Here is a 26,145-nt window from a genome sequence, read left to right on the forward strand (position 1 = left end):
TGCGCAATTAGCATACGAATGAAACCAGCAATTGATGTCTTTTGTGCGCAAGAAGGACTTGAAGCTGATGCTTTGACTCTGTCAGATTGGACAACTTTAGGACACTTTCATAAGTATCTTAAGTTCTTTTATCAAGCAACACTTGCAACAGAAGGATATGAAGCTACTATTGACCGAGTATTATCTACTATGGAGTTTCTGCTTGAGAAGCTAGAGGCAGCAAAGTAGAGTTCAAAGAGGATGCTTTTCTAAGCCCTTGTGTTAATTCTGCGTGGAAGAAGTTGGATAAGTACTATGGCTTAACAGAGAGATCATCAGCCTATACTACTGCAATGGTCATGGTTCCTAGCGAGAAATGGACGTGGATTGATAATTGGGAGAATTATTGGATCAAGATTGCAAAGAAGCAGGTACAAGAGCTTTGGGATACTGAGTATAAGCCTGTTCAATTGCCGCCGCCACCAAGAGTTGAGATCTCGATTGAAGAGAAAACAGAGCATCAGATTTGGCTTGAGCAAAAGCGACGACGACCCCTTGTTTTAGACGAGTATATGAAGTACTGTGGAAGCCCAATTACCTCCGATGTTAATGCAAGAGCTTGGTGGATGGAGCCTTCCCAAATCTAGGAAGGATGGCTTTAGATTTGCTGTCAATACCAGCGATGTCAGCATTACCAGTGAGATTGTTTTCTAGCGCTGGATTGATAATTACTGAGAGAAGAAACAGATTAGGTACCAAGTCAATTGAGGCTTTAGAGTGCCTCAAATCATGGTATAGAATAGTAGATTAGAACGCATGGTGAGGATAGGCATGTGTTGGTGGAAGGACCGAAATATTGCGACCGCGCGCAAATCGTGCGGTGTATTTTGGTGACCGGATCTTGCTTTTGCGCAACGGGCAGGAAAACTTGACAGTAGATTACTCGGTGTTCCACCCACTCGCTTCGCTCGTAGGTGGCGACAGCAAGTTGTGCGTGCGACAGCAAGATGTGCGACACATAAAACGAAGAAAAAGACGCCTTATATATCAACTATATAACTATATAATTAAAACATAAAATCAATAGAACTACTATCACTATCGCTACTGCCACTATTGCTACTATCACTTTGATCCTTACTATACCGTAAAATGATCACTTTTGATTTCAACCCTTCCTTCTTCCGCTCTGCTACCCGCTTCCTCTCAACCTTACGCTCTTCAATTTCGATTTTACGTGCTTGCGCTTGTAGCTGCTTTACTACTTGGTCCGATTCCCTTGCTGCTCTTGCGTCTGCTTTTGCTTGCAACTTTGCTTTCTTCTCTTCCCGCATTTTCCGTGCATCTGATGCATATAACTGCCCTCCTTTCTGTAGTGATTTCCGTGCCCTTGCCTTTGCTGCCTTCTGCTCTACTGCACGTAGAGTCATAATATCTAGCTCGGTCTTATAGAGCTCTGCCCGGTGTAGAACAACTGTAGTTCCACGTGCAAATGATTGAAACCCTTCTCTTGAAGGCGATGAGAAAGCTTCCTCTGCTCTCTTCTGCCAATGTTCAACCGCTTGCACACTTTGCATAGTTGTTTTCGGTGTTGAGATAATATTATATGAAGCAAATGGCTCATAATCAGGTGTTTGATTCCGAGTCTCTTGTATCTTGTCAATTACAAGTGGAGGATTATATGGATATAGTCCTGTATTTCTCCAACCAGATTGAATTGTACGGACAGTTAGAGATTGCCGTCGGATTTGCGGGAGGTCTGAAAGGAACGTACGTAGCTTATACTCATAGTCGTAGCTACGTACTGCTTGATCAAGTGCCTTTTGATGAAAGTGTTTGCTTAAAAACCGCTACATCAAGAGGTTGTAATAGATGTGTTGTATGACCAGGAAGGCAGCAAATAACAATGTTATGCTCTTCTGCTAATGTAAGAAAGCGCTCTGTTTTATGAGAGTCATGGCCGTCAAGTAATAAGAGGCGAGTATCATCTGGTGCCATATGCTCTGCAGATAGTTGGATAAAATGCATAAGGTATTGGATTGCAATGTCGTCGTTTGAATACCCGCTCTCATTTACAATAATGAGAGCATTTGGCTCAAGGTCATCATTGTACCATGAATCCATATGAAGTTTGCCAGGGATAATGATAGCTTCTGCAAGTGCAGCACCACTTGCATTTACTGCCTCAATTACAGTAACAGAGAGCCGATTCTCAGGATTATCAACAGTCCACTGCTTTACACCGATTGGTACAATAACAGCCGTAGACTTATAACACCCAATCATATAGCCTGTCTCATCAACATTCCATAAATTATATGGCTTAATGTTATGTTTTGTAATAAGGGCGTTATATGTGAGAAAGAATTCCTCAAACACCTCTTTCTTTTGTGCTTGCTTCCGATGTGTATTTAACGTCTTCGTGTGAATTGTATGAAATTCGGGGTGTGCTTTTAGAAAGCGTTGTAGCCACCGTTGTGATGGTATCGTACGATTAGGTCGTAAGTCTGCAACTGCCCGTAGTATCATAGATCGGTTGGCAGGGACCCCGCGCTCAAGTTGGTCGTATATGAATTGACAGACCGCGGTCTCTTGCGATTGAGATAAGACTCGATTGCTACCTCCGTGGGGTAATTGAGGAGACGTAGTACTCGTAATACGACGTCGGAGTGTCTCACGGTTGACATTGAATTTATTTGCAACCCAAGCAATTGTATATGTACTTGGTTGTTTTAAGAAGAACTGTTGGGCCTCATTAAGGCGAGCAATCATAGTAGGATCGTTATTTTGAGGCATTGTAGATACTACGTTATGAAGAATACTATTATTTTTTCTATATATCAAAATAGCGGTGTACGCACATCTTGCTGTCGCACGCACAACTTGCTGTCGCCACCTACGAGCGAAGCGAGTGGGTGGAACACCGAGTACAGTATATAGAATGAATAGATCAATTGAATTCCTACACTACCTAATGGGCCTACGTAGCTATATATGGGAATTCTGGGGGCACCGCCGAAACACTCAGTGCCTCGACTGTGTTACAGTCAGGTATCAGCTCAGCTGGTCGGGGATTCTTGCCAGGTCCTCCCTCAAATTCCCAACAGCATGGCAAGGGTATATAAGTCGCGTGTAATATCATGAGATCTCACAAGATTATTAGTGCCGTACAATATCAGGATCATAAATCTTAGCGCCGTACAATATGAAGATCATGAATCTTAGCGCCGTACAATACTTTAATTTGGAGGCAAGATCTTGCTAAGCTGCACTATCGACCACACTGATGGCGAATGCTTTTGAGACATGGATTTGCTAATGGAATGGTGGAAATGGAGTGGATTGCAGGACATGAATAGCTAGAAATGGGATAGCTTTGGGAACTGAGGCTGGGGTATCGGTCGCTTAGGAGCGCTCATAGGGACGCTTTCTTCAACACCATGTGTCGAAGAAAACGATCAGGGGGTGAGTGTGCAGAATGGATTAGTAATCAGGAAGGAATAACCGAAATAGCTTTATTATGGCCAGGCTTCAGAGCAGTAGTTTAAATAAAATACAACGATCATCAACCCATGAATATGATAGCCCCTACCGCGAATTGCCACAACGCCGCCGCCGTGGAAGATATATATTTAGGTATAGGTCCCCTGAAATCATTCATGCTCATTAATGTTTATCACGCGGTGGTCCCATTGACGGATCCGCTATCTGATGCGGAGCCCTTGGCGTGGAAGCCGTCGAGGGTCACTGTCACTGCGCCAGCTTGGACGAGCTGTGGTGCGTTAGTATTTGGTATTTGGAGGTATGGGAAGGGGAAAAACGTACTGCTCGCGTAAGATCATCAACCAAATCATCCGCATCCTCGATGCCAACACACAACCTAATAACGTCCTCTGGCATCTTCCTCTCCTCCCTCGTCTTCGCATCGATACTCGCATGGCTCATGCGGCATGGCATGCTAATCAGACTGTTCACGCACCCAAAGCTGACACTAATGCCCCACAACCTCGCCGCCTCCACAATCCGCTCCGACACTCCTACATCACCCGTCTCGAAACTCAGCACCGCACCAGCGCCGCGCGCCATGCTCCAGTGCAGATCGTACTGTGGGTGTGACTTCAGACCCGGGAAGCGCACGCGGAAGCCGTGCGACTCGAGGAACTCGGCGATGCGCTGTGCGTTCGCCTGTTGTCTGTCCATGCGGATGGCGAGGGTCTTGAGGCCACGCATCAGGAGGAAGGCATCGTTGGGCGAGAGACCGCAGCCCGTCGCGTTGATGGTGAAGAACATTTTGTCGCCGAGGGCGGCGTCGTTGAAGGCGAGGACTCCGGCCATGATGTCGTGGTGGCCAGAGAGGTATTTTGTGCCGGATTCGTAGACGAGATCCGCGCCCAGGTCGAGAGGGTTGCACAGCATAGGCGACATCATGGTGTTATCTACCACGACCAGGGCGGTGGGCGCGGCCTCATGCGCCAGTTTGGCGATGGTAGGAATGTCCACAATCTTAATGAGCGGGTTGGTCGGCGACTCAAGCAGCACCATAGCCGTCTTGGGCGACAGCACCTTGCGCACGCACTCTGGCTCAGTCGTGTCGACGTGGTGCACAATAATGCCGCTGTACGTCGACAGGTACTTCAGCAGGCGGTTCGTGCCACCGTAGATATCATCCCCGCTGACGACTTCGTCTCCGGGCTTCAGCACCCGCGTGATGACATCCAGGGCGCCCATGCCCGAGCCAACAACCAGCGCGCGCGAGGCGTTCATGACCTTAGCCAGATGGCGCTCGAGGTGCGTGCGTGTGGGGTTTCCTGAGCGTGTGTAGTCGTATTCGTTGCCGCCGCTGGCCGAGGTCTGCTTGAAGGTCGCGGACTGGTAGATGGGCATGCTGGAGGCGCCATACTGGTCCTTGCTGTCGGTGTAGACGAGCTCGGTGGAGAGGGCGTATTTGCGGCCATTGCGCGGGCTGGAGGGCGCTGGGGAGGGAGGGAGATCGTGCCCGTCAAGGTCGATGTGAGGAGCTATCTTGCTGAGGGAGCTTGTCTTGCCTGGAGGACCTGGCGGTGAAGACATGTTGTAGTGTGCTGAGTCAGTGGGGTAAAGACTCAAGATATGGGATAAGAGAGAGCCAATTGGTCTCGTCGCTATGAGCTCTAATGGCAGAGCTGATCAGCGACGACGACACGGCGCTGTTGAGGCTGGTGAGATTGGTAAGATATGAGGGCTTTTATGCAGCTATATGTGGTGTTGTCCGAGGTATGAGTCCATGCCGGAGAAGTTCGTTATGGGCGGTCGTTTGGAAGGGTTCGGATGGTTCATCGAACTCGGCATACGTTCACCTATGAAAATGCGGGGAGTGGTACAAAATGCCAATCAGACCTAATGAGGTACTTGGGTACTTTAGTAAGTAGCTGCGATGGCGTGATAGGGTCAGGTGATGGGCATAATTTGTGAGACGGGTGGTAATTAATTATGAATTTATACAGACAAAGAACGGTCAAGGGGATACGAGTACGAGCATTATATATATTTCACTATTTATGAGAAGGAGGGGATTAACTTAATTATGGGTTTGAATATTAAGGCCCTCGTAAAAATATTTACGTCTCATTATCTTATTTTATAACTATTCCATTTTATATCATTATATGCTTCGTTATTCACAATAAACCCGAGCAATATTGGTCTTCAAACTCCCAAATTAACGTATGCTATGTGCTGTCCCTCGCCTAGAGACACAGCAAACCTGATTTACTATACACATTCCTACACTCTATCCTACTCGCAACTAGGACCACTGCCAGTCACTGACTACCTACCGACCAGCCACCCTCTACCAAACGCCTGCGCCAAATCCCCATGTACCCCTTTAATCCATAGACTCAGCGATCGGACTATCCTCCATATCCTCATACTCATCGCTCGACTCCAGCTCCTTGACCTTCGAAGTCTGCTTTCCCGCCTGCCGCTGCTGTCTCTCATGGTTATCCGTCAAGATCTGTCCACCCCCCTTTCTCCCGAAGAAATCCTCCGTCCGCACCCCACGCACACCCTCATGTGTCACTCCCTCCATTGCTACGCCCTTCGCGCGCTGCTCGCGGATGTACTCACGCACTGGCGCCATAGCTGCGTCACGACATGCCTCCTTGATGTCGCTTCCGGATAGCCCCGCCATGACGCGCGCTAGGTAGTCAACGTTGAAGTTTGCGGTATCGACCTTGGTGTCCTTGAGGATCAGGTTAAGGATGCGGCGGCGCTGGCTGCTGTTGGGCAGCGAGACAGCGAATTTCTTGGGCATGCGACGTAGGATCGCCTCGTCGATGTCTTGCATGCGGTTGGTGGCGCCAAGGACCATGATGCGTGCGGGGATACCTTCGGTGTTGGAGGAGGTGAGGCCGTCCCAGAGGGTCATAAATCTGGGGGTGTTAGTTTTGTGAGGGGAGCGCAGGGTACGTGGTGACTTACTCGGCCTTGACCATTCCACTTGCCTCGTGCTCACCACTTCGTCGTTGTCCAAGGACAGCATCGATCTCGTCAATGAAGACGATACTTGGTTGTAATTTACGTGCCAGGGAGAAGACTGCGCTGACGAGCTTGTTTGAGTCGCCGTACCATTTTTCGGTTAAAGTAGAGATGTGCAGGTTGATGAAGCAAGCGCCGCTCTCATGTGCTAATGCCTTTGCGAGCATGGTCTTGCCGCAACCCGGAGGGCCGTATAGTAGTACTCCCGAGGGAGCCGAGAGTAGTGAAGATGTTCGTGAATACAGGTGCGGCATCGTTAGCGGATAAATAACAGATTCTTTAAGCTCCTCGATGATATCGTCAAGTCCTCCAATATCTGTATCCTGTCAGCCGTGTTCAACCTCGGCAGTGCATAAGACTCACCGTCAAAGCCCACAGGAATATCTTCCGGCGCAACAACCTCCATCGCTATTTGACTTTCGTACTGGTTCAGAACCAAGTCTTCCTTCCTCGGCGGCGGCGGGCCATCCGCCTCCCCATCGCTCGTTTCGGCCGAATCATCTCGATCGAGGCGCCGTAGGTTAGCAGCGGCTCTTAACCGTGCCTGCTCATGCTGTTCCTTCTCTGGATCTGTCTGGGCTGGGAGACTCGACAAGACATGGCGCGCAAGGTAGTAAACGGAGACATTCTGGGGGGGCAACGTCAGCAAGGGGAACTCAGGCCGAGGGGCAGTGGGGGATTTGCGTACCGCGAAAACGATCAATATGATATCTTGCAGAAAGCCATACTTTCTGCCCGGTCCGTCACCCATGTTTAACAGTGCTTTAGAGGGAAATATCTCTCAAAAGTGAGAGAGAGAGTGGAAGTTGTCGTGTGCTCGCAAAATATCCAGACACCGAGGGTCAAGGTACAGTACGTATGTTACGCCACAGTTGGGTTGACATGTGGCTAAATTATGCGCCTGAAATGCAAGACCTAACACATTCCACTAGCGCGTTTTTTTGTTTACATTTGCGGTTCTTATCCATCCCACCATCCTGAGACTTAGCAACGACACAATAACTTCGCCAAAATCGACAAATCGACGCGTTAATAACCATCTATTTGCCTAGATAGCTGCTTTAAATTTGAGTATTTGAAAATTGACACTTTTCGCAACAACCGGCAAAATTGAGCTCAACTGGCTGCTACAATACACACACCAAACCGCAGAATCTGGAAACGAATAACTAATGCCAAGGCTATCATACTCGCGGCTGGGCTTGACCGGGCTCATCGACTCCGATTCTGACGACGCACAATTTGAAGAGCAGAGCACGATCATGTCTCCTGCCCAAGGCAACGAGAACGCCGTCCCCACCTCGGCGAAGAAAGCGCGGGGGCGCCCAAAGGGATCCGTCTCGAAGGTTGTGAAAGCTCCAAAGTCGCCAGCGAAGAAAGCGAAGAGGCCTGCGCTGAAGGATAGGACGAATGCGCCGCCTGCAGGCAGCGACTCGGAGGACGAGGTGGCGGGGCAGTTGCAGGAGGACACGATCACGATTGACGAGGAAATGCCCTCAATGAGTGAATTGGATGCATCAGCTATGACTATACAAAAGACCGTCAAGCCAGTACGCGCTGCGAAGGCTCCCGCAAAGAGGGCTCCCGCCAAAACGACCAAGGCAGCAAAGGCAGCAGCTGCTAAGGCCGAAGAGATAGAGGGCACGCCGAAACCTGTACCCAAGAAGAAGGCGAACCCAAGTAAACGGCAGTGGGAGGAGGAGGAGGAGATCCCAGAAACGCAGGTTTCACCTGAAGACCTGGAGGATGAGGATGTGGATATGCCGACGCCGATTCCTGTTGTGTACCAGAATAAGATGGCCCGCACAGCTACGAACGCACGAAAGCCGACTCTGGGACGTGCCAAGGCTAAGAATGTGGAGGAAGCTGAAGCGCCTGAACCGACACTGGTACAGCCCAAGAATCAGCCCAAGAATGAGACAGATCTGAGGAAACAGCTTGAGAGCCTGGATATGAAGTATCGCAATCTCCGCGAGGTGGGGATTATAGAGGCCGAGCGCACATTCGAGAAACACAGGCGGCAGACTGAGGAGAGCAGGAAGAGTAAGTTTACGAGGCTACGTGATGGACATGTCTAACGATAATAGTTGCGGACGGGCTCATTGCAACGCTGCAGGCCGAGTTGGCCGCACAAACTACACAGATGAAAGAGTTGAGATCTTTGAAGAAGAAGGCAAACGCGCAGGAGGGCAAGATATCTGATTTACAGGAGAAGCTGTCTAAGGCAAACACGGACCACAAGGCAGAAGCGGCTACACAGAGTGCACAAGCCAAGGAAACCCGCGAGCTGAAGAGGAAGGTGGAAGAACAGGAAGATGAGATATCTGATCTTCAACGGAAGCTAGCCCGTGTGAACAAATCCCGAAGCGAAGAGCACGGCGAGGAGGTATCAAGGCTAGAGAGGAAACTCACAGTAGCCACCGAGTCTTTATCCGATGCACAAAACGAGAATAGGTCGCTATCAGCGAAACTCACCGCAGCAAGGGCTGCTGCCGCGTCAGCTGAGAGCAATGCTCGTGCACCGAGCAGTGCAAAGAAAAGCACGGCTGCGATCCGCATGATGGGTGGTGCAGAGGCCGCAGCAGCTGCACAGGCAGCGCAGCTGAAGGAAGATCTGTACCGCGACCTTACCGGCCTTATAATGCGCAGCGTCAGGCACGAGGAGGAGGAGGACGTGTTCGACTGCATCCAGACCGGGCGCAATGGCAGTAAGTACCCTCCACCGTTCATTTTCTATTGTCAGTCACTGACCAATCTAGCGCTGCATTTCAAGTTTGGGGTTCCGAATGACAAGAACGCCGACTACGACGAGTCGCAGTGCCACTATGTGCCCCAGATGGATCCAAGCAGGGACGAGGAGCTGAAGGAGTTGCTGCCAGAGTATATGTCCGAGGAGCTGACGTTCCCTCGTCCACAGGTGGACAAGTTTTATGCACGTGTTGTCAAGGCGTTGACTGAGAAGCATATGTAAAATTGTGGGGGTAATTGCATTTTGCATACCTTGCGTTTTGGGATAGGGGTAGTGGGGTGAGGGGTTGGGTCGGAGTTTGGGGGGTGGACGGGATCATTGGGGCTGTTTTGTTTATCATACCGTATAGTATGTGTTTATGATAGTGATAACAGTGATATGTTGGAGTATTCAAAGTACAGTGTTTAAACGCTACAATTCTCATGAATTCACAGTAATTATTGTTTTGATGTTGCATGATAATTCTATAAATACGCTCAGTTGTGACGATCTACATGTGTTGGTTCAAGGGACCCGCAATTAATTAATCCCTGCCAGACCACGAAATTACTGTTTTGGTCAGGACACAACTTCACAACCTTGATGGATTGGACGTAGACTGCTTCCCTCGCAGCCACGCCGCGACCACTCTCTTTATCTGGATATCCTCTTTTCGAAGAGATTGATGTCCTGTCTGTACATTAGACGCGCCACTCATTTACTATACAGAGCCTATATCGTGACAGCCTCAAACAGCTCTTGAAGCTACGGCGACGACGCCGCGGACACTCAATTATCGACGTTGGAAGTCTAGAACTACCGCTAAGATGGCGAGAGTCACACGATTTGGCTTCCTGCTCACGGCGGTCGTCTTCCACTTTGTGTACATCTTCTCAATCTTCGACATCTACTTCGTCAGCCCCATCGTGTCTGGGATGCGCCAGTTCGAGGTGGAACGCCCCAAAAAAGTCGAAGCCCCCGCGCAGCGACTGGTCCTCTATGTCGGTATGTGCTTGATTTTCTATACCCTCCAGTTACTGCGCAAAGCTAACAATACCCTAGGTGATGGCCTCCGCGCCGACAAAGCCTTCCAGTCCCTCCCCAACCCCTACCCCACCTCCCCCGCCGACGAGGAACCACGCCATCTTGCGCCCTTCCTGCGCTCGCGTGTCCTCGAACACGGAACCTTTGGCGTATCGCACACGCGCGTCCCTACCGAGTCGCGCCCCGGCCACGTTGCCCTGATCGCAGGGTTGTACGAGGACGTGTCCGCCGTTACGACGGGCTGGAAACTCAACCCTGTCAACTTCGACAGCGTGTTCAACCGCAGTCGGCACACATGGAGTTGGGGTAGCCCTGATATCCTGCCTATGTTCCAGGAGGGCGCAGAGCCAGGACGCGTTGATGGGTACACGTATGGGCATGAGTTTGAGGACTTCTCAATGGATGCTACGCTATTGGATATCTGGGTGTTTGACCGCGTCAAGGCCCTGTTTGCGGAGGCAGCGACGAATGCTACTCTCAATACGCAGTTGAGACAGGACAAGCTGGTGTTCTTCTTGCACTTGCTCGGCCTCGACACGTCTGGCCACGCATACAGGCCACACTCGAAGGAGTACCTCCATAACCTCCAAGTCGTGGACAAGGGCGTGGAGGAGATAACAACACTCATCGAGGAGTTCTACGCCGACGACAAGACCGCCTTCGTCTTCACAGCCGATCACGGAATGAGTGATTTCGGCAGCCACGGCGACGGCCACCCAGACAACACCCGCACGCCACTCATTGCATGGGGTTCCGGCGTGGCGAAACCCGTGACGGTCGAGAAAGGCATCGCGCCCGGCCACAACGAGTTCTCCTCAGACTGGAACCTCGACCACATCCAGCGCCACGACGTCGCCCAAGCCGACGTCGCCGCGCTCATGTCCTACCTCGCCGGCCTCGCCTTCCCCGTAAACTCCGTCGGCGAGCTCCCCCTCTCCTTCCTCGCCGGCTCCACCACCGAGAAGGCCGAAGCGGCCCTCGTCAACGCTCAGGCCATCCTAGAAATGTACCGCGTCAAAGAGGAGCAGAAGCAAGCCAACCAGCTGCGCTTCCGCCCCTTCCCAGCCCTCGGAAGCGACAATGCCGTCGCAGGTCGCATCGCCGACATCCGCGCCCTCATCGATGCTAACCGTCCCGAAGACGCCATCCGCGCCACCACTGAGCTCGTCCAGCTCGGTCTGCAGGGTCTACGCTACCTCCAGACCTACGACTGGCTGTTCCTGCGCGCGCTCATCACGATCGGATATGTTGGCTGGATCGCCTTCGCGGTCACCACGGTCATCGACCTGCACGTCCTGCACGGCGCGACCGAGACGTCGCGCTCGGTTGGTAGCGTGGTCTTCTTCGCCAGCGTGCTGGTCGCGCTGTGTGCGTCGTTTATGGCGTCGAAGAGCCCAACCATGTATTATCTGTATGCTGCGTTCCCCGTGGCATTCTGGGAGGAGGTGTATGCGCGCCGCAAGTCGTTGGCGGCGGGCAGGAAGGCGCTGTTTGCTCAGGTGAAGGGTGTTGGGGGGTGGGCTGCTGTTTTGGTACAGGGTGTTTTGGCGATGGTGTTTTTGGAGGCATTGGTGAGTTTCAGATCCTTGTATGGATGAATGGGGCGGTGGCTAATTATGACAGGCGCTGGGCTACACGCACCGCGAGGTATTCTCCGGCCTTTTCGTCCTCGCAGCCCTCTGGCCCTTTTTCTACGGCTCGAAGTTCATGAGCGAAAACCGCCTACTCATCTTCACCTGGATCGCTGCCTGTCTCGCCATGAGCACATTCACCTTACTCCCCGTTGTCAAGGTCGAGGACATAACCCAGATGTATGCTCTCCCCCTCTCCATCCCCCGAACAAACGCTAACAACCCTAGTCTCTACGGCGGCTCCCTCATGGTCATCGTCGGCCTCCTCTACCTCTTCTTCGAGTACCGACTCCTCCGCAACTCAGCCCTGGACGGCGAGAACCCGACTACACGGCCCGCAAACCCCATGTCGCGCATCATGATCGGAGTCCAGGTTTGTCGCCTCATACCCCCACACCACCCCCTACCTCTACCCCCCCCTACCCCAGTCACCTCGGTCTACCCCACACTCCCCGCACTCCCCGCACCCCCCGCACACACAAGCTAAAACACGCTAGATCGGTCTAATAATCCTCTCCATGATCGTAACACGCTCCTCCGCCCTCTCACTACAAGCTAAACAGGGCCTTCCCCGCGGCGAACAGGTGCTAGGCTGGACTATTCTCGGTACGTCTCTACTTTCTAACCCCCCACGGCCGGCAAGCCACCCGTCCTCTACTGTGTCTCCCCCACTAGTACGGCGGGGAAGCAAGCGGGCTAACACCCCCCCCCCCCCCTTTTTCAAGCACTATCGCTCACAGGGCTAATAACCGCAGTTCTCTCGCTGGTGATGCCGTTCATGCACCACTTGAGCCCGAATAACCACTACCTCCACCGTCTGGTGGTGTTATTCCTCACCTTCAGCCCCATCTTCGTCATCTTATCGATCTCGTACGAGGGGTTGTTCTACTTCGTCTTCTGCGTCTTGCTGGTGACGTGGGTGAGGATGGAGCATAAAATCTACGTCTCCTCCAACCCCCCCGCCGTCACGGCATCACCAGAGCCATCGAAGACCACGACGACCGCATCAAAGTCCAAGGGCGGCAAGCCCAAAGCAAAGAGCAAGGGAAAGGCCGTGGAGCCCGCCGCACTCCTCCCCCCGTCTCTCGCGGCAAACCCCCACCGCTCGCTCTCCCTCCCCGACGTCCGCGTCTCCCTCTTCTTCCTCGCGCTCCTCCAATCCGCCTTCTTCTCCACCGGCAACATCGCCTCCATCTCCTCCTTCAGCCTCGTCTCCGTGTACCGGCTCCTCCCCGTCTTCGACCCCTTCTCGCAAGGCGGCCTCCTCTTGTTAAAGCTCCTCATCCCCTTCGCCTTGATCTCGGCGAACCTGGGGGTACTGAATAAGAGGCTGGGAGTGGCGCCGAGTGCGCTGTTTATGTTGGTGATGGGAGTGGCGGACTTCTTGACGGTGCACTTTTTTTGGACGGTGAGGGATGAGGGGAGTTGGTTGGAGATTGGGAGTACGATTAGTCATTTTGTTATTGCGAGTTTGTTGGGGGTGTTTGTGGCGGTGTTGGAGGGGGTTAGTGAGGTTTTTGTGGGGGGGGTGGAGGTTTGATGGGTGAGGGTGGTGGTTGTGAGGAGAGGGGGGGGGGTGTGGTGAGGGAGGAGAGGGGGGGGTGTGGTGAGGGAGGAGAAAAGCGAATGGTGGTGGTGGTGGTTGAGAGAAGAGAGAAGAGAGAAGTTGGGGGGGGGGGGGGTGGGATTGGAGATTCGCGCATCTTGCCGCAAAGACGGCGGCGGAGATGAAGATGTACAACTAGACTACAACACTAGCAGGACATAATATAATGCACCACACCAATTGCATGAGTACCACTCTCGAGTTGGTACTCCGTACTGCTGGACCCCCAAACCCCCCCACACCCACGACGGCGCCACCAGCGCAGCACGGAAAGGCCTACGCGCCGGGCCATGCAAAGAAACCAGGAATCCTACCTCGGCATCTTCCCCGGACTCTCCGCGACGCCCAGCGCCTAGCACCACCTAAGGCTGAAACTTGGGTGGGGTTGTTTGGGCTGGTGGAGATTGGCGGGAGGGTGTGGTGTTATGCGTGGGGAAGGGGGGGGTAACTCTGTTTTATCGCGATGACTGGGAGAGTTTATACTGTATTTTGGGAGTGATAGGACAGTTGTTGATACTGTATTTTGGGGGTTATAGGATAGTTGTTTATGGGACAGTTGTTTATGGGACAGTTGTTTATGGGACAGTTGTTTATAGGACAGTTGTTTATGGACGGTTATTTATGGACGGTTGTTTATAGGACTGTTTTGTTATGGGGATTGTGTGGGTGGGGTTTAGTTTGGGGTTCGGAGTGTGGTTTGGTTTGTGGCTCGGAGCGTGGTTCGGAGTGTGGCTCGATCGGAGGGTTATGTGGGGAGAGGGTATATGGTTGTGCAGGTATTCTACCGATAGCTGTAGATGGTTGTAGATAGTGTAGATGGTTGTAGATAGTGTAGATGGTTGTAGATAGTGTAGATAGTTGTAGATAGTTGTAGATAGTTGTAGATAGTTGTAGATAGTTGTAGATAGTTGTAGATAGTTGTAGATATATCTGCAGATAGTTCTACACCTGACACACGGGTACTTCCATCCCCCCCCGACGACTCCTTTCCATGCCTCGCCACCACTAAATGCACTAAATGCACTAAATGCTAAATGCACTAAATGCTAAATGCACTAAATGCACTAAATGCACTAATTGCCACCATGTACATACCACTACCAGCGCTACTCTACACTACTCCACCACTCCACCACTCCACCACTCCACCACTACCACCACTACCACCACTACCACCACTACCACCACTACCACCATACTTCCCTCCCCCCCATCCCATCCCCCCCCATGCCATCACTCCCCCCCCACCTCCTAAGTGACCCCTCAAGGCACCCAACACCCAACACCCAACACCCAACACCCAACATCCAACACCCAACACCCAACACCACCGCCACCGTAGAAAACCGGGGTTGTTGCTCTTGTCGCTCTCATCTCTCGTCCAAAGACACCAAAAAGTCCAAAGGTCCAGAACGAGACGAGACGACCACGCCGACGCCGACGCCGACGCCGAACGGGACCGGACTACTTTCGCTTCTCTTTCAATCCTTCATCTACGCTTATAGTATATACACACATTATAGTATATACACACACAGTATATACACACAGTATATATACACACAGTATATACACACACAATATATACACACAATATATACACACAATATATACACACAATATATACACACAATATATACACACACAGTATATACAGTATATACACACACCACCAACGGTTACGACGGCGAAGAAGAAGAAGAAGAAGGACGAATATCGAACGAACTTACCACCACCACACACGACCACCACCCACAACTCCAACTCCAACTCCAACTCCAACTCCAACTCCAACTCCAACTCCAACTCCAACTCCAACTCCAACTCCAACTCCAACTCCAACTCCAACTCCACCTCCACCTCTCCTCCACCTCTCCTCCACCTCTCCTCCACCTCTCCTCCACCTCTCCTCCACCTCTCCTCCACCTCTCCTCCACCTCTCCTCCACCTCCACTCCAACTCCACCCACCTCCCTACCTCCCATCTCCAACCTCGACATCCCCCCATCCCCCCATCCCCATACATACCTTCCCCTACAATCCCATCACATACATACTATTCTTACCCATTCTTACAATCCCATCGCATACATACCTTCTTCATCACCCATCACATACATACCTTCTTCACCACCACCACCACCACCACCACCACCACCACAACCACAACAACACTCCCTCCCAACTCCCCGCGCCCATCCTCAGCGCATGAGCGCGAACATCCACAACTCTATCCCCACCGGCCATATGGCATCCATCGACCACACCCACGACCTCGCCGTCGCGCGCGCCCCTTCCATGGCCGCTGCCACGCCACCACAGGGCAGCAACGCCGCTCCCAACAACCAGACGCCCGGACATCCGAGTTTTAGGAGGTGCGTCGCGATACCCCTCCCTCCCTCCCTCTCCCTCCCGCTGTGTATTGCTTCATAGAATGAGCTTCATGTGTGTGCGCCAAAGCTTGATAACACCGACGACACACGAGAGAGAGAAGAGAGCTTTGGCTGATTCGTGATTTTCCATTTGCAGACAGCGAGCGTCGAGAGCCTGCGAGGTATGCTTCCATTTATTTTAGAATTCCTGCGCCACCTTCCTCTCAATCAATCCCGACTGTCGAAATCCCGATGCGGTCGTCGTTTTCATGGGTTGGCGGGGGGCGAGTAGCCTTTTGTAATCGTCATTGGCATGCTGCGCACTGCTTGCTTTTGGTGTTCTTGTGCCGAGGCACCGAGGACGGATTTTTTTGGTTCAACTATCCATCCATCTACACTCACCTCGACCTCTGGGGGTACATTACAACAATTACTTTGCGGAATAGCTTGCTGACCAGAGTTTCTACTGCTATTACAGACATGCCATGCGAGAAAAGTACGTTGCATCCTTCCACTTACCTGAGCCTCTCATTCCCCCCTCCCTGACGACGGCCCTGGGTAGGCTCGTCGACGGCATACTATCACACGTATAAACATACATCTACGTGCCCGACTGCCGAGCCTGCCCCCGTCGCACATCATCATGTACGTATCATCCGCATGGGCTGGTCGACTGACACGATGATGTTAGGTCCGCTGCGATGCAGCAAGCCTGGGCGTGCCGTGCACAAACTGCGTAGCCTTCTCCATCGAATGCAAGATCCCGACGCCAAAGCGCAAGAAGACGCAGGCTGCTGCTGCTGGCAGCACGCGCCTGAAGGACTCGGATAGGTACGTTGATGCATGCTGCACCAAGTATAGGGGGGTACGCATACTGACGTCCTCCAGCGACCGCGGTGACACAGCCGAAGCCCCGTCACCAGGAACTGAATCCCTAGCCAGCGTCGGCTATGCTGCGCCGCCACCACACTCCTCTGGGAACTTCGTCGCCCCGAGCGGCACGCCGACCACGCAGGTCAGCGAGTCGCAGGCGCGGCAGGCCGAGCAGGATGAAGGCATTTACCTGCACTTCATGAAGCCCAAGTTCTCACGCGCACCCATCAAGGAAGCCGGCCGCGTCGCCTACCTCGGCGAGTCCTCCAACCTGACGCTGCTCGTGCACGACCGCCACGGCAGCGCCGACGTCGTCCACTACCCCCTCCCCGACAACGTGCGCGGCGCTCGCTCGCGCCTAACGGACCTCGACGACGTCGAGATCGACATCCTGCACCAGCGCGGCGCCTTCCTGCTCCCGCCGCGCTCCCTCTGCGACGAGCTCGTCGAGTCCTACTTTAAGTGGGTCGCGCCCATCGTGCCCGTCATTAACCGCACGCGCTTCATGCGGCAGTACCAGGACCCGAAGAACCCGCCGTCGCTACTGCTGCTGCAGTCCATGCTCCTCGCCGGGTCGCGCGTGTGCGTCAACCCGCAGCTCATGGACTCGCAGGGCTCCACCACGCCCGCCGCCATGACGTTCTACAAGCGCGCCAAGGCGCTGTACGACGCCAACTACGAGGACGACCGCGTGACGATCGTGCAGGCCCTCGTGCTGATGGGGTGGTACTGGGAGGGGCCCGAGGACGTCACACGCAACGTCTTCTATTGGAGTCGTGTCGCCACCATCGTCGCGCAGGGGTCGGGTATGCACCGCAGCGTCGACCAGTCTCAGCTCAGTGCTACGGATAAGAAGCTGTGGAAGCGCATTTGGTGGACGCTGTTCACACGTGATCGCTCGGTAGCCGTTGCCCTGGGCCGGCCCGTGCATATCAACACCGACGACTCGGACGTCGACATGCTCTGCGAGGAAGACTTCATCGAAGAGGAAGACGACAACCCCAACCCGCAGTACCCCCCCGACCAGACGCACGTCCAATTCTTCCTCCAGTACGTCAAGCTCTGCGAAATCATGGGCCTAGTCCTCTCACAACAATACAGCGTCGCCTCCAAAGCCCGCCGCCAAAACGCCATCGACCTCACCCACTCCGACATGGCCCTCGCAGACTGGCTTCAGAACTGCCCCAAGGACGTCTACTGGGAGCCCACCCGCCACCAATTCTGGTCCGCCCTCCTCCACTCAAACTACTACACCACCCTCTGCCTCTTGCACCGCGCCCACATGCCCCCCGCCACCTCCACCCGCGGCGGGTTTCCCGAGGACTCCGCGTACCCGAGTCGCAACATCGCGTTCCAGGCTGCGGGCATGATTACGTCCATCATTGCGAATCTGCGCGCACATAATGAGCTCCAGTTTGCGCCGGCGTTCATGGTGTACTCCCTCTTCTCGGCGCTGATCATGCACGTCTACCAGAACCGCTCGTCGGTCCCGGCGGTGCAGCAGCAGACGCAGGAGCGTATACGCATCTGTATGGACGGTCTCAAGGACGTCTCTCGCGTGTGGGTCGTGGCCAAAATGGTCTACACCCTGTTTGAATCCATCCTCGGGAACAAGGTACTCGAAGAGCGACTCCAGAAGGCCGCAGGAAAACGACACAAAAAGACCCAGCAGACCTGGGGGAAACTCCACACCACTGCCCAGCAACAACAGCAACAACAGCAACAACAGCAACAACAGCAACAACAAGAACAACAAGAACGACGGCCAGAAGACACAAAACGCAAATACGACGACATGGCCCTCGAATTCGCCCCGTCCAACGGCCTCGCCCCGCAAGAATCTTACGAGCGCTCCCGCCCGCAAACACCCGCGCGCGAAACCGCCACAGTTGCCATGGGCGCACCACCCCCTATCCTCTCACCGCGCCAGCAGGCGGCGTCGCAGTTGCAGCAGCAGCAGCAGGGGCAGGCACAAGATACATTCATGGGCGGCACATCCTCGCGTCCACACACGCGTCCACCTACGCCGTTTAACCCTTCCTTTTCTGTCCCGGCTACGCCACCGGATTTGTATTTGGTTACCCGCAATAGCCCGAGTATTAGCCAGGCGCTGTGGGAGAACTTCCAACCCGACCAACTCTTCCCCGAGGGGAGCGGGGTGGTGGGGATACAGAACTCCCCCCCCCCCTGGCTGGTGCGCAATGGGGGAGTCCCTCAGCTGCGGGTGGTATGGGGGGACGGATGGGGAGTTTAGGCAGCCAAGGCGGGCAAGGCGGACAAGGCGGGCAAGGCGGACAAGGGGATGTGGGGATGAGGGGGTTGTATCCTCCGGGTAATGGGGCGGCGCAGTGGGGAGGGATGGGGCAGGGGTTTGATACCCAAGGGGGGCAAGGGCAGAGTCCGAGTGAGAGCTGGAGTAGTGCTACGGCTGTGCCGGCTACGTTGAATGTTGAGGATTGGTATGTCGTCTCCCCTTTTTATTTTTTTACCTTTGGGGGGTTTCTTTTGGGGGGAGGGGGGGGTTTGGATGATAAGAAGTGGCTAATAAGTGGTTGTAGGTTCCAATTCTTCGGCATCAACGGCGATCTGAGCGGGATGAATGCTGCGGATCTGTTGACTGCTGCTGCTTCTTCTGTTAGCTGATCACTCCCTTGAACCATCTAATTCTCGATGATGACGGATACTCGACGACTCCCCACTTCGCGGCGCAGGAAGGTGGTGGTGACGGTGTACAGGGAGGGGCTCGTTTTTATCATATTCTGGCGTTTGAATTTTGGTACTACGCAGGGGGAAGGGGCGGGAGTGGGGATTGCTTATTGTAGCTGTAATGGATGGGGGAGGGATGGGTGAATTGGGGGGGGGGACCTGATACACTCGAGCGCTTGTACTGTGTCTGGCAATAGCTGCGCTCGGTCCTCATTGATTGTATTTGAGGCTCTTGAAAACCAGTTCCCCAAATAGTATTCGAATAGTATTCGGGGTTTTCCCGAATACTCGCCATCTGGGAGTATTCGGCGAATACTCATACGAATCCTCGCCGAATAGTATTCGAGTATTTTGAGGCTCAACTGTAGTATATAGTAATGAAATATGATAACTGTCTACTCGCTATTATCCTCCTCCTCGTCGCCTATATGTCATACTGACATTCGTTGCACTCAGTTTGCTATCAAACTCAAGAGCAAACTTAGAAATCTCCTCCTCAAACCTACAAGTCACTATACATATTTTGGCTTGTCACACCAACAACAAGAGCAATACTACTCAACGATTGCTACAACCCTCTATGATTCATTACACGTCATCGCTCCTTAGTTACCCACAAGATTGGTTAAGTTATGACATAATTTGTCTATAGGGGTACTCTGACCTTGGACCTCCTTTCACTTCCTATAGGCTAGGAACCTAGGAGATGGTTCTGTGGGATTCTCTTACGTCGACTACAGCTACCAAGCCTGGTTAGTCATGGAAAGTCTTGGAAAATAAGAGAACTACACTCCTTTAGCATAAATAGGATTGCCCTTTCCTGAAGAAAGGGCAAGCAGACAATACAGTAAATCGACTATCACATACTTCCACGTCTTTTCCAAGCTTCCAAGCATTGATCTTATTACTCCTTGTTTCTGAAAAGTCAGTGAGGTGCTAACCTCTGACTTATCCCTGAGTTCTCAGACTCAACATTTGTTACAACTTGTCTAAACCTCTCCACTACATCATACACCTGATTGCTGCGTTGTGGAATAGTCTAAGCTATGACCCTTTGGCTCTGTTCCCTAAGACAGTTTGTTGTCTTAGTAAAATCACCCCTTCCTTGGGTGGCTAGATTCTCACATCTGGTGCACCCACCATTACACTATAACCCCCCAATCCCATAGGCAGAGTAGATATTGAATAGTTGAAGGTAATAACCTGTTCCTTTTCTTTGTGACTATATCACCGCTGACACTAAATATACGCTCTGACGCTGCCGATGAGGCTGGAATTGCCAAATAGTCCCGTGCGATCCGTGATATAACTGGATACTGATACTGCTTTGCCTGCCAATATTTGAGGATATTAGTATTACGGTCGACACCATTCTCTTTGAACCATCATCGCCACTCAACTTCCTCAATAGAAGGCCCACGATGCTGCTACATCTCGTCGTCGGAATCAAGTTCTCTTAGAGTCGTCGGCTGCTCAGTTTCAGCAGCAATAGTAGCTTCAATAGCAGCAACCTGTATATCGTTCTCACGGTCTTTATACCGGTTATAGCAAGCTGCGAACTGTGCTCTTGCCCTATCTCGTTTTACAGCGTCTACACTTTTGGCATATAAAATCCGTATATACTTAAGTTGAATCTTGGGTCGCAGATAGTAGCAATTGATGAGTGGCTTGAGCCTTGATTTGTCACAAGGTTATAATGAGTATCAAGCTTATTATACGATGCTTTACAAGCTGCACTGATTGCTGCTGTTGTCAATGGAGCATTTTCCATTTCCTTAAGCTTATTTAAAAGCCGTAGATAGTGTGGAATACAGACGTTCAACGTTGGATAATTATCTGCTTGAACTTGCTCTGCTGGTTTGACGAATATCTTAAAGAACACCTTTAGTCCATGTAACACTTGCCATTCTATTGATGTAATGATAATATCACGCATACTTAAATCCATCGTTTGCGAAGCACATAAAGCATTGATCGGCTGCTCAAGCTTCAAAGTGTTCTCAAGCATATAATATGTTGAGTTCCATCGTACAGGCATATCGAGGGACATTGAAACCACCTGAATACCCATAGCAGATGCTTGTACTTTCAATGCATCTTTCCATGCTCGACGGTTCTGGAAGACATAGATATGCCGGCGTAGTTTTATAAGAACCGTTGCCACTTCTTCTTTATTAAGAACGAAGCCTTGAGTATGAGCTAAGCCTTGCTTAAGCCTATACAATTCCGTTTGTTCTGATGGTACAGCTTTTAACATAGTTAAAGCTGCTTGAACTGCAAGGTTTATAATGTGTGCCATGCATCAGACGTTGCCTTCCTTTACTGTAAAGCTCCATGGTTGCTGTATAGAAACGACGCTCGTGCATGCCCCTATTCAAACTCTGCGAGCATTGCTGTATTGTTCGATGCGTTGTCTCTAGTAATTGTAAAGACTCCGTTCGTAATATCAAAGTCGTCCGTAACAGCTTGAAGCTGCTCTGCAAGATATTCACCGGAATGAATGGGCTCCTTTAGATGTATGATATCAAGAACACAGTGCCGGTGTTATTTATCCAATGAACAGTTATCACAGCGTGCTCTGCACCATTCATTGCAGACCATGAATCAGTCGTAAGTGATAACAGTCCGCCCTTTATTATATGAGTTCTATCTGTAGCTTCATACAGTGGTTGCAGAATGTCTTGTGTAAATCGCGCATTAAGGAGCTCGTTGATATAGCTAATGTTGAAGGGCTAAGCTGGTGAATAAGCTGACGAAACGAAGGCTGATCAACCAGACTCATTGGTAAGTTATTAGATAAATGCAAGTAATAACTCTCTATATCGAGAGGCAAGAACGAATCCTCCTACTCGAGGAGTAAAGAATTATTGGGCGTTTCGGGCTGTTCTCATATTCGGAGTGCCCTGCGAATCCTGCGAACTCTGACTCTGCGAACTCTGAGCACGCTATAGCAATGGAGTTCCTGGTTTTATAGCTTCGTATAATGCAGGATGCATCCTTTCAACATGCCTCCACAAATTACTCATGATATTCCATGATAAAAGCTTCGGTTTTGGCTTATAATTACAGCCATCTTGCATACAGACAATCTTCATCGTTGCAGGGCTGGTGCTTAACAATGTTCTACTGAATACATTCTTTAAGAACAATGGTGACTGAGTATTTGGGAGTTGTGGCCGTATTTGTAGTAATGGTAGAGCTATCGACAGCGAAGACTCGAATGGAAAAGGGGGTGGTAGACGCTGAATTTCCTCATCTTCGTCACTTGGAATTGCGGATAGCTCAGAGTCGCTCATTCTGGTAGAAATATCAATTGGTATATTATCTATGGATCTATTTCTACGGATCTATCTATGAGGGCAGGGTAAAATCTTCGTAGCTTGGCATCCTGGGCCGTGCTTGTAAGGATGCCTTCTCGTCTGTGTAAGGATGCCTTCTCGTCTGTCATTCTAGGGAGTGGACTCCGGGTAGCTGCGGGGTCACGTGTGATCATTTGGGTGGCCTAACCGAGTCAGAACTGAGTCGGATGGGTTTCGGATACTTGAGAAAATCGACTGACAGGGTTCCCCATCATCTTTTTTGTATCCTTCATAGTAGACCTATAGGATCGCATCCGTTTAGCCTCCGACTCGCACTCTCATATGCTATTACTGTGAGCTGGGTGCCCTGTGTCCTTACATTATACAAAAAATATCACGCCTGCCGGGGACGGCCGTACTTAAATAATATCCCACACCGGAACGACTCGGGAGAACTACCGTTACACCATCGACTGCGACTCGGTGACGTTTCAGAGGAGAGACCTGACGACTTCAAATAGCCGTGATTCCAGAGATCTCACGGACAGCCAGTGGATCAGGGTTTGATTCTTCAGAACAAGCTGGTAAAGTCGCTGACGCGTTGGCGCCAAATAGGATACGAGATCCTTAAGAACCCCCTCATAGCACAGAGGAAATTGTGGACAAGAGCGTTGATAGCTACGAGCTACCGGAAGTCAAGCTCTTTTATATCGGTACCGATACACACCTGAGGCAATATGTCGAAAAAGCCGACATCAAACATACCCCAAGACAACGACGGTCAACTGCCCAGAATGACTACCAGACAAACCACCACTGCAGCTACGACCGCTGGGCCATCCGAAGATATCCCGAGTCAAATGGACCACCTCGAAGCACAGATACAGGAGGTCAAGGATCTACTAGTTATCCTGTCGGCATCCCAGACCAGAATCCCGTCCACACTGCCGGTGGACGCCCCCATACCCACAGTCGAAGTTACGGAGCAACGAACGCCTCGTACACGAAACACCCCCGAGACAGTTCAATTGCTGCCTCTTCGGAACACTCGTTCTCCCTCGATTCCAGGGTCATCACGAATGCACACCGAGGACCCTCCGAATCGCTATAAGAAATCAACCATCTCTAAGAAAATCCTTCCTCTCAGCGATGGGGTAGAACATACCTTCTTACAATGGAGCGCTTCGATTCGGGACTGACTCGTAGTCAATGAGGACCACTATCTTACCGACGTCTCGAGAAGAGCGTTGATATGGGGAACTACGACCGGCCTGGCGAAGACCTACCTAGAGTGTCATACTGACATTTATTGCACCCAGTTTGCTATCAAACTCAAGAGCAAACTTAGAAATCTCCTCCTCAAACCTACAAGTCACCATACATATCTTGGCTTATCACACCAACAACAGAAGCAATACTACTCAACGATTGCTGCAAATTCTTCTACTACATCTGTTTATGCTACATACATCATGGCATATCATTTGGACACTCATTGAACAAGTTATTAAGAAAATCTCCTCCTTAAGGGGGTGGGCCAATACTACCACATGGCATATCTCTACCAACTAGAGGCCTAGGAACATGAACGATAGCTCTAGAAGCTTCTACAACCCTCTATGATTCATTACACGTCATGGCTCCTTAGTTACCCACAAGATTGGTTAAGTTATGACATAATTTATCTATAGGTACTCTGACCTTGGACCTCCTTTTCACTTCCTATAGGCTAGGAACCCAAGAGATGGTTCTATGGGATTCTCTTACATTCGCTACATGATTAGCAAGCTAGTTGTGGGTCGCACTTGATTTCTAATACATATACCAAGCCTGGTTAGTCATGGAAAGTCTTGGAAAATGAGAGAACTACACTCCTTTGGCATAAATAGGATTGCCCTTTCCTTAAGAAAGGGCAAGCAGGCAATACAGTAAATCGACTATCACATACCTCCATGTCTTTTCCAAGCTTCCAAGCATTGATCTTGTTATTCTCTGTTTTTGAAAAGTCAGTGAGGTGCTAACCTCTGACTTACCCCTGAGTTCTCAGACTCAACATTTGTTGCAACTTGTCTCAACCACTTCACCACATCATACACCTGATTGCTGCGTTGTGGAATAGTCTAAGCTACAACCCTTTGGCTCTGTTTCCTAAGACAGTGTGTTGTCTTAGTAAAATCATCCCTTCCTTGGGTGGCTAGATTCTCACATCTGGTGCACCCACCATTACATAGAGCCCCAATACCTGTCCGCTACGCATGGGTTCCGCAGTGCTGAGGAGATGATGGATCTACTAGGTTCATACTACCTCACAGGCAATGAGACGGAACAGGCCAGGAACCTCTTCGACGACCTGCAAATGGGAGAGAATGGGCATGCTAGCGAAACCTTCCCAGAGTTCAAGGCTCGTTTCCAAAGTGCAGCTATCACAGGACAAGTCTCCGAGTCGGAATGGTTTCGGTACATGTGGAACAAGTTGACTCCCCAATTCTGCAGCCGTGTCGCGATCATCAAAAACCAATGGAATGGAGAATACCAGACCATGGTACGAGAACTTACCGCCTTCGACCAGGAACGGCGCCGGAACAACGAATTGAATCCGCTACCCGCTCTCGCAGGACGTCCACACGTACCTCGGATACGGCAAAGGCGCCGTCGGCGTCGAAGCCGACTCGAGCCACATCCGCTCTGTTCACCCGAACCGCGTTCCTCCCCAAGCCAGCCATACCAGAACGTCTGAGAACCGCAGTCCCTGCGCCCTCAGGAAACTGTTTCAAGTGTGGCAAGTCTGGCCATTTCCAGGACAAATGCCCCCTTAACACTACTATCAAGGAAATGGATCGTAATGACCCCGAGGCAGAAGAACAATGGGAAGAAGCTATGGAACTTCAATCGGATGCGTCCCTCGAGGAAAACGACAAGGCCTAGGAGAAGGCTCCTTGCTAGGTCTACGCAAATGTGACCTGCGAGGACTAGACTTACAAGAACTCCTGGGAGGCACCCAGTTCTTAGTCGACATTACCCTGAGTATGAATGGACTCGGGGTGCAAACGAAGTCCCTAGCAGACACAGGAGCAAACGGCTACCTTAACAAGCCTTTCGCAATACGACTGTCAAAAGCGCTTCAGAGCCCTATAAGGAAACTACCCTACTCTGTACCCATACGTGGATTTCAGTGTAAAATCCAAGGCCACGTATCGGAGTATATTCGGTTACACTTAACAGTCGAAGGACGCCGAATATATAACTGCCCCTTTGTACTCCTGGACCTCGGAGCACAAGATGTGATAATTGGGAAGAAGCTTTTCAGCCGCTTCTGAATACTACTTGACTCTGCAAAGAGCTGGGAGTACCCGCCGACTCCTAGCTGGAGCAAGGAGATCACCTTGCCC

The 26,145-nt window shown here is 51.4% G+C and overlaps 6 protein-coding genes across 6 annotated transcripts; 4 read left to right on the top strand and 2 right to left on the bottom strand.

Annotated features, from left to right (window-relative positions):
* Positions 1–2,955: 2,955 nt before the first annotated feature.
* STR3 (cystathionine beta-lyase) lies at positions 2,956–5,438 on the bottom strand. The gene is made up of 2 exons (XM_024465501.1): positions 3,805–5,438; positions 2,956–3,751 (listed from the first exon to the last, which is right to left on the bottom strand). The coding sequence occupies exons 1-2, from the start codon at positions 5,047–5,049 to the stop codon at positions 3,656–3,658; spliced, it is 1,341 nt and encodes a 446-aa protein (XP_024326924.1). The 5' UTR covers positions 5,050–5,438; the 3' UTR covers positions 2,956–3,655.
* A 156-nt stretch (positions 5,439–5,594) lies between these two features.
* On the bottom strand, positions 5,595–7,249 carry VC83_01829 (uncharacterized protein; the record flags this gene model as incomplete). Its single annotated transcript, XM_024465502.1, has 3 exons — positions 5,595–6,392; positions 6,442–6,814; positions 6,862–7,249. The coding sequence occupies 3 exons, from the start codon at positions 7,247–7,249 to the stop codon at positions 5,846–5,848; spliced, it is 1,308 nt and encodes a 435-aa protein (XP_024326925.1). The 3' UTR covers positions 5,595–5,845.
* A 421-nt stretch (positions 7,250–7,670) lies between these two features.
* VC83_01830 (uncharacterized protein) lies at positions 7,671–9,469 on the top strand (the record flags this gene model as incomplete). The annotated part of the gene is made up of 3 exons (XM_024465503.1): positions 7,671–8,541; positions 8,586–9,206; positions 9,258–9,469. 3 exons carry the CDS (start codon positions 7,671–7,673, stop codon positions 9,467–9,469), a joined length of 1,704 nt encoding a protein of 567 aa, XP_024326684.1.
* A 199-nt stretch (positions 9,470–9,668) lies between these two features.
* On the top strand, positions 9,669–13,441 carry MCD4 (Glycosyl phosphatidyl inositol anchor synthesis; the record flags this gene model as incomplete). Its single annotated transcript, XM_024465504.1, has 6 exons — positions 9,669–10,231; positions 10,289–11,841; positions 11,894–12,081; positions 12,130–12,274; positions 12,399–12,507; positions 12,657–13,441. The coding sequence occupies exons 1-6, from the start codon at positions 10,054–10,056 to the stop codon at positions 13,439–13,441; spliced, it is 2,958 nt and encodes a 985-aa protein (XP_024326683.1). The 5' UTR covers positions 9,669–10,053.
* A 2,312-nt stretch (positions 13,442–15,753) lies between these two features.
* Positions 15,754–16,709, top strand: VC83_01832 (uncharacterized protein; the record flags this gene model as incomplete). Its single annotated transcript, XM_024465505.1, has 3 exons — positions 15,754–15,881; positions 16,325–16,374; positions 16,570–16,709. 3 exons carry the CDS (start codon positions 15,754–15,756, stop codon positions 16,707–16,709), a joined length of 318 nt encoding a protein of 105 aa, XP_024326682.1.
* Positions 16,710–16,950: 241 nt separating this feature from the next.
* CTF1 (beta-1,6-N-acetylglucosaminyltransferase, contains WSC domain) lies at positions 16,951–19,053 on the top strand (the record flags this gene model as incomplete). Its single annotated transcript, XM_024465506.1, has 1 exon — positions 16,951–19,053. The coding sequence occupies one exon, from the start codon at positions 16,951–16,953 to the stop codon at positions 19,003–19,005; it is 2,055 nt and encodes a 684-aa protein (XP_024326681.1). The 3' UTR covers positions 19,006–19,053.
* Between the last annotated feature and the right edge of the window lie 7,092 nt (positions 19,054–26,145).

This window comes from Pseudogymnoascus destructans (assembly GCF_001641265.1).
Source record: "Pseudogymnoascus destructans isolate 20631-21 unplaced genomic scaffold scaffold_4, whole genome shotgun sequence".
NCBI classification, from domain to species: domain Eukaryota; kingdom Fungi; phylum Ascomycota; class Leotiomycetes; order Thelebolales; family Thelebolaceae; genus Pseudogymnoascus; species Pseudogymnoascus destructans.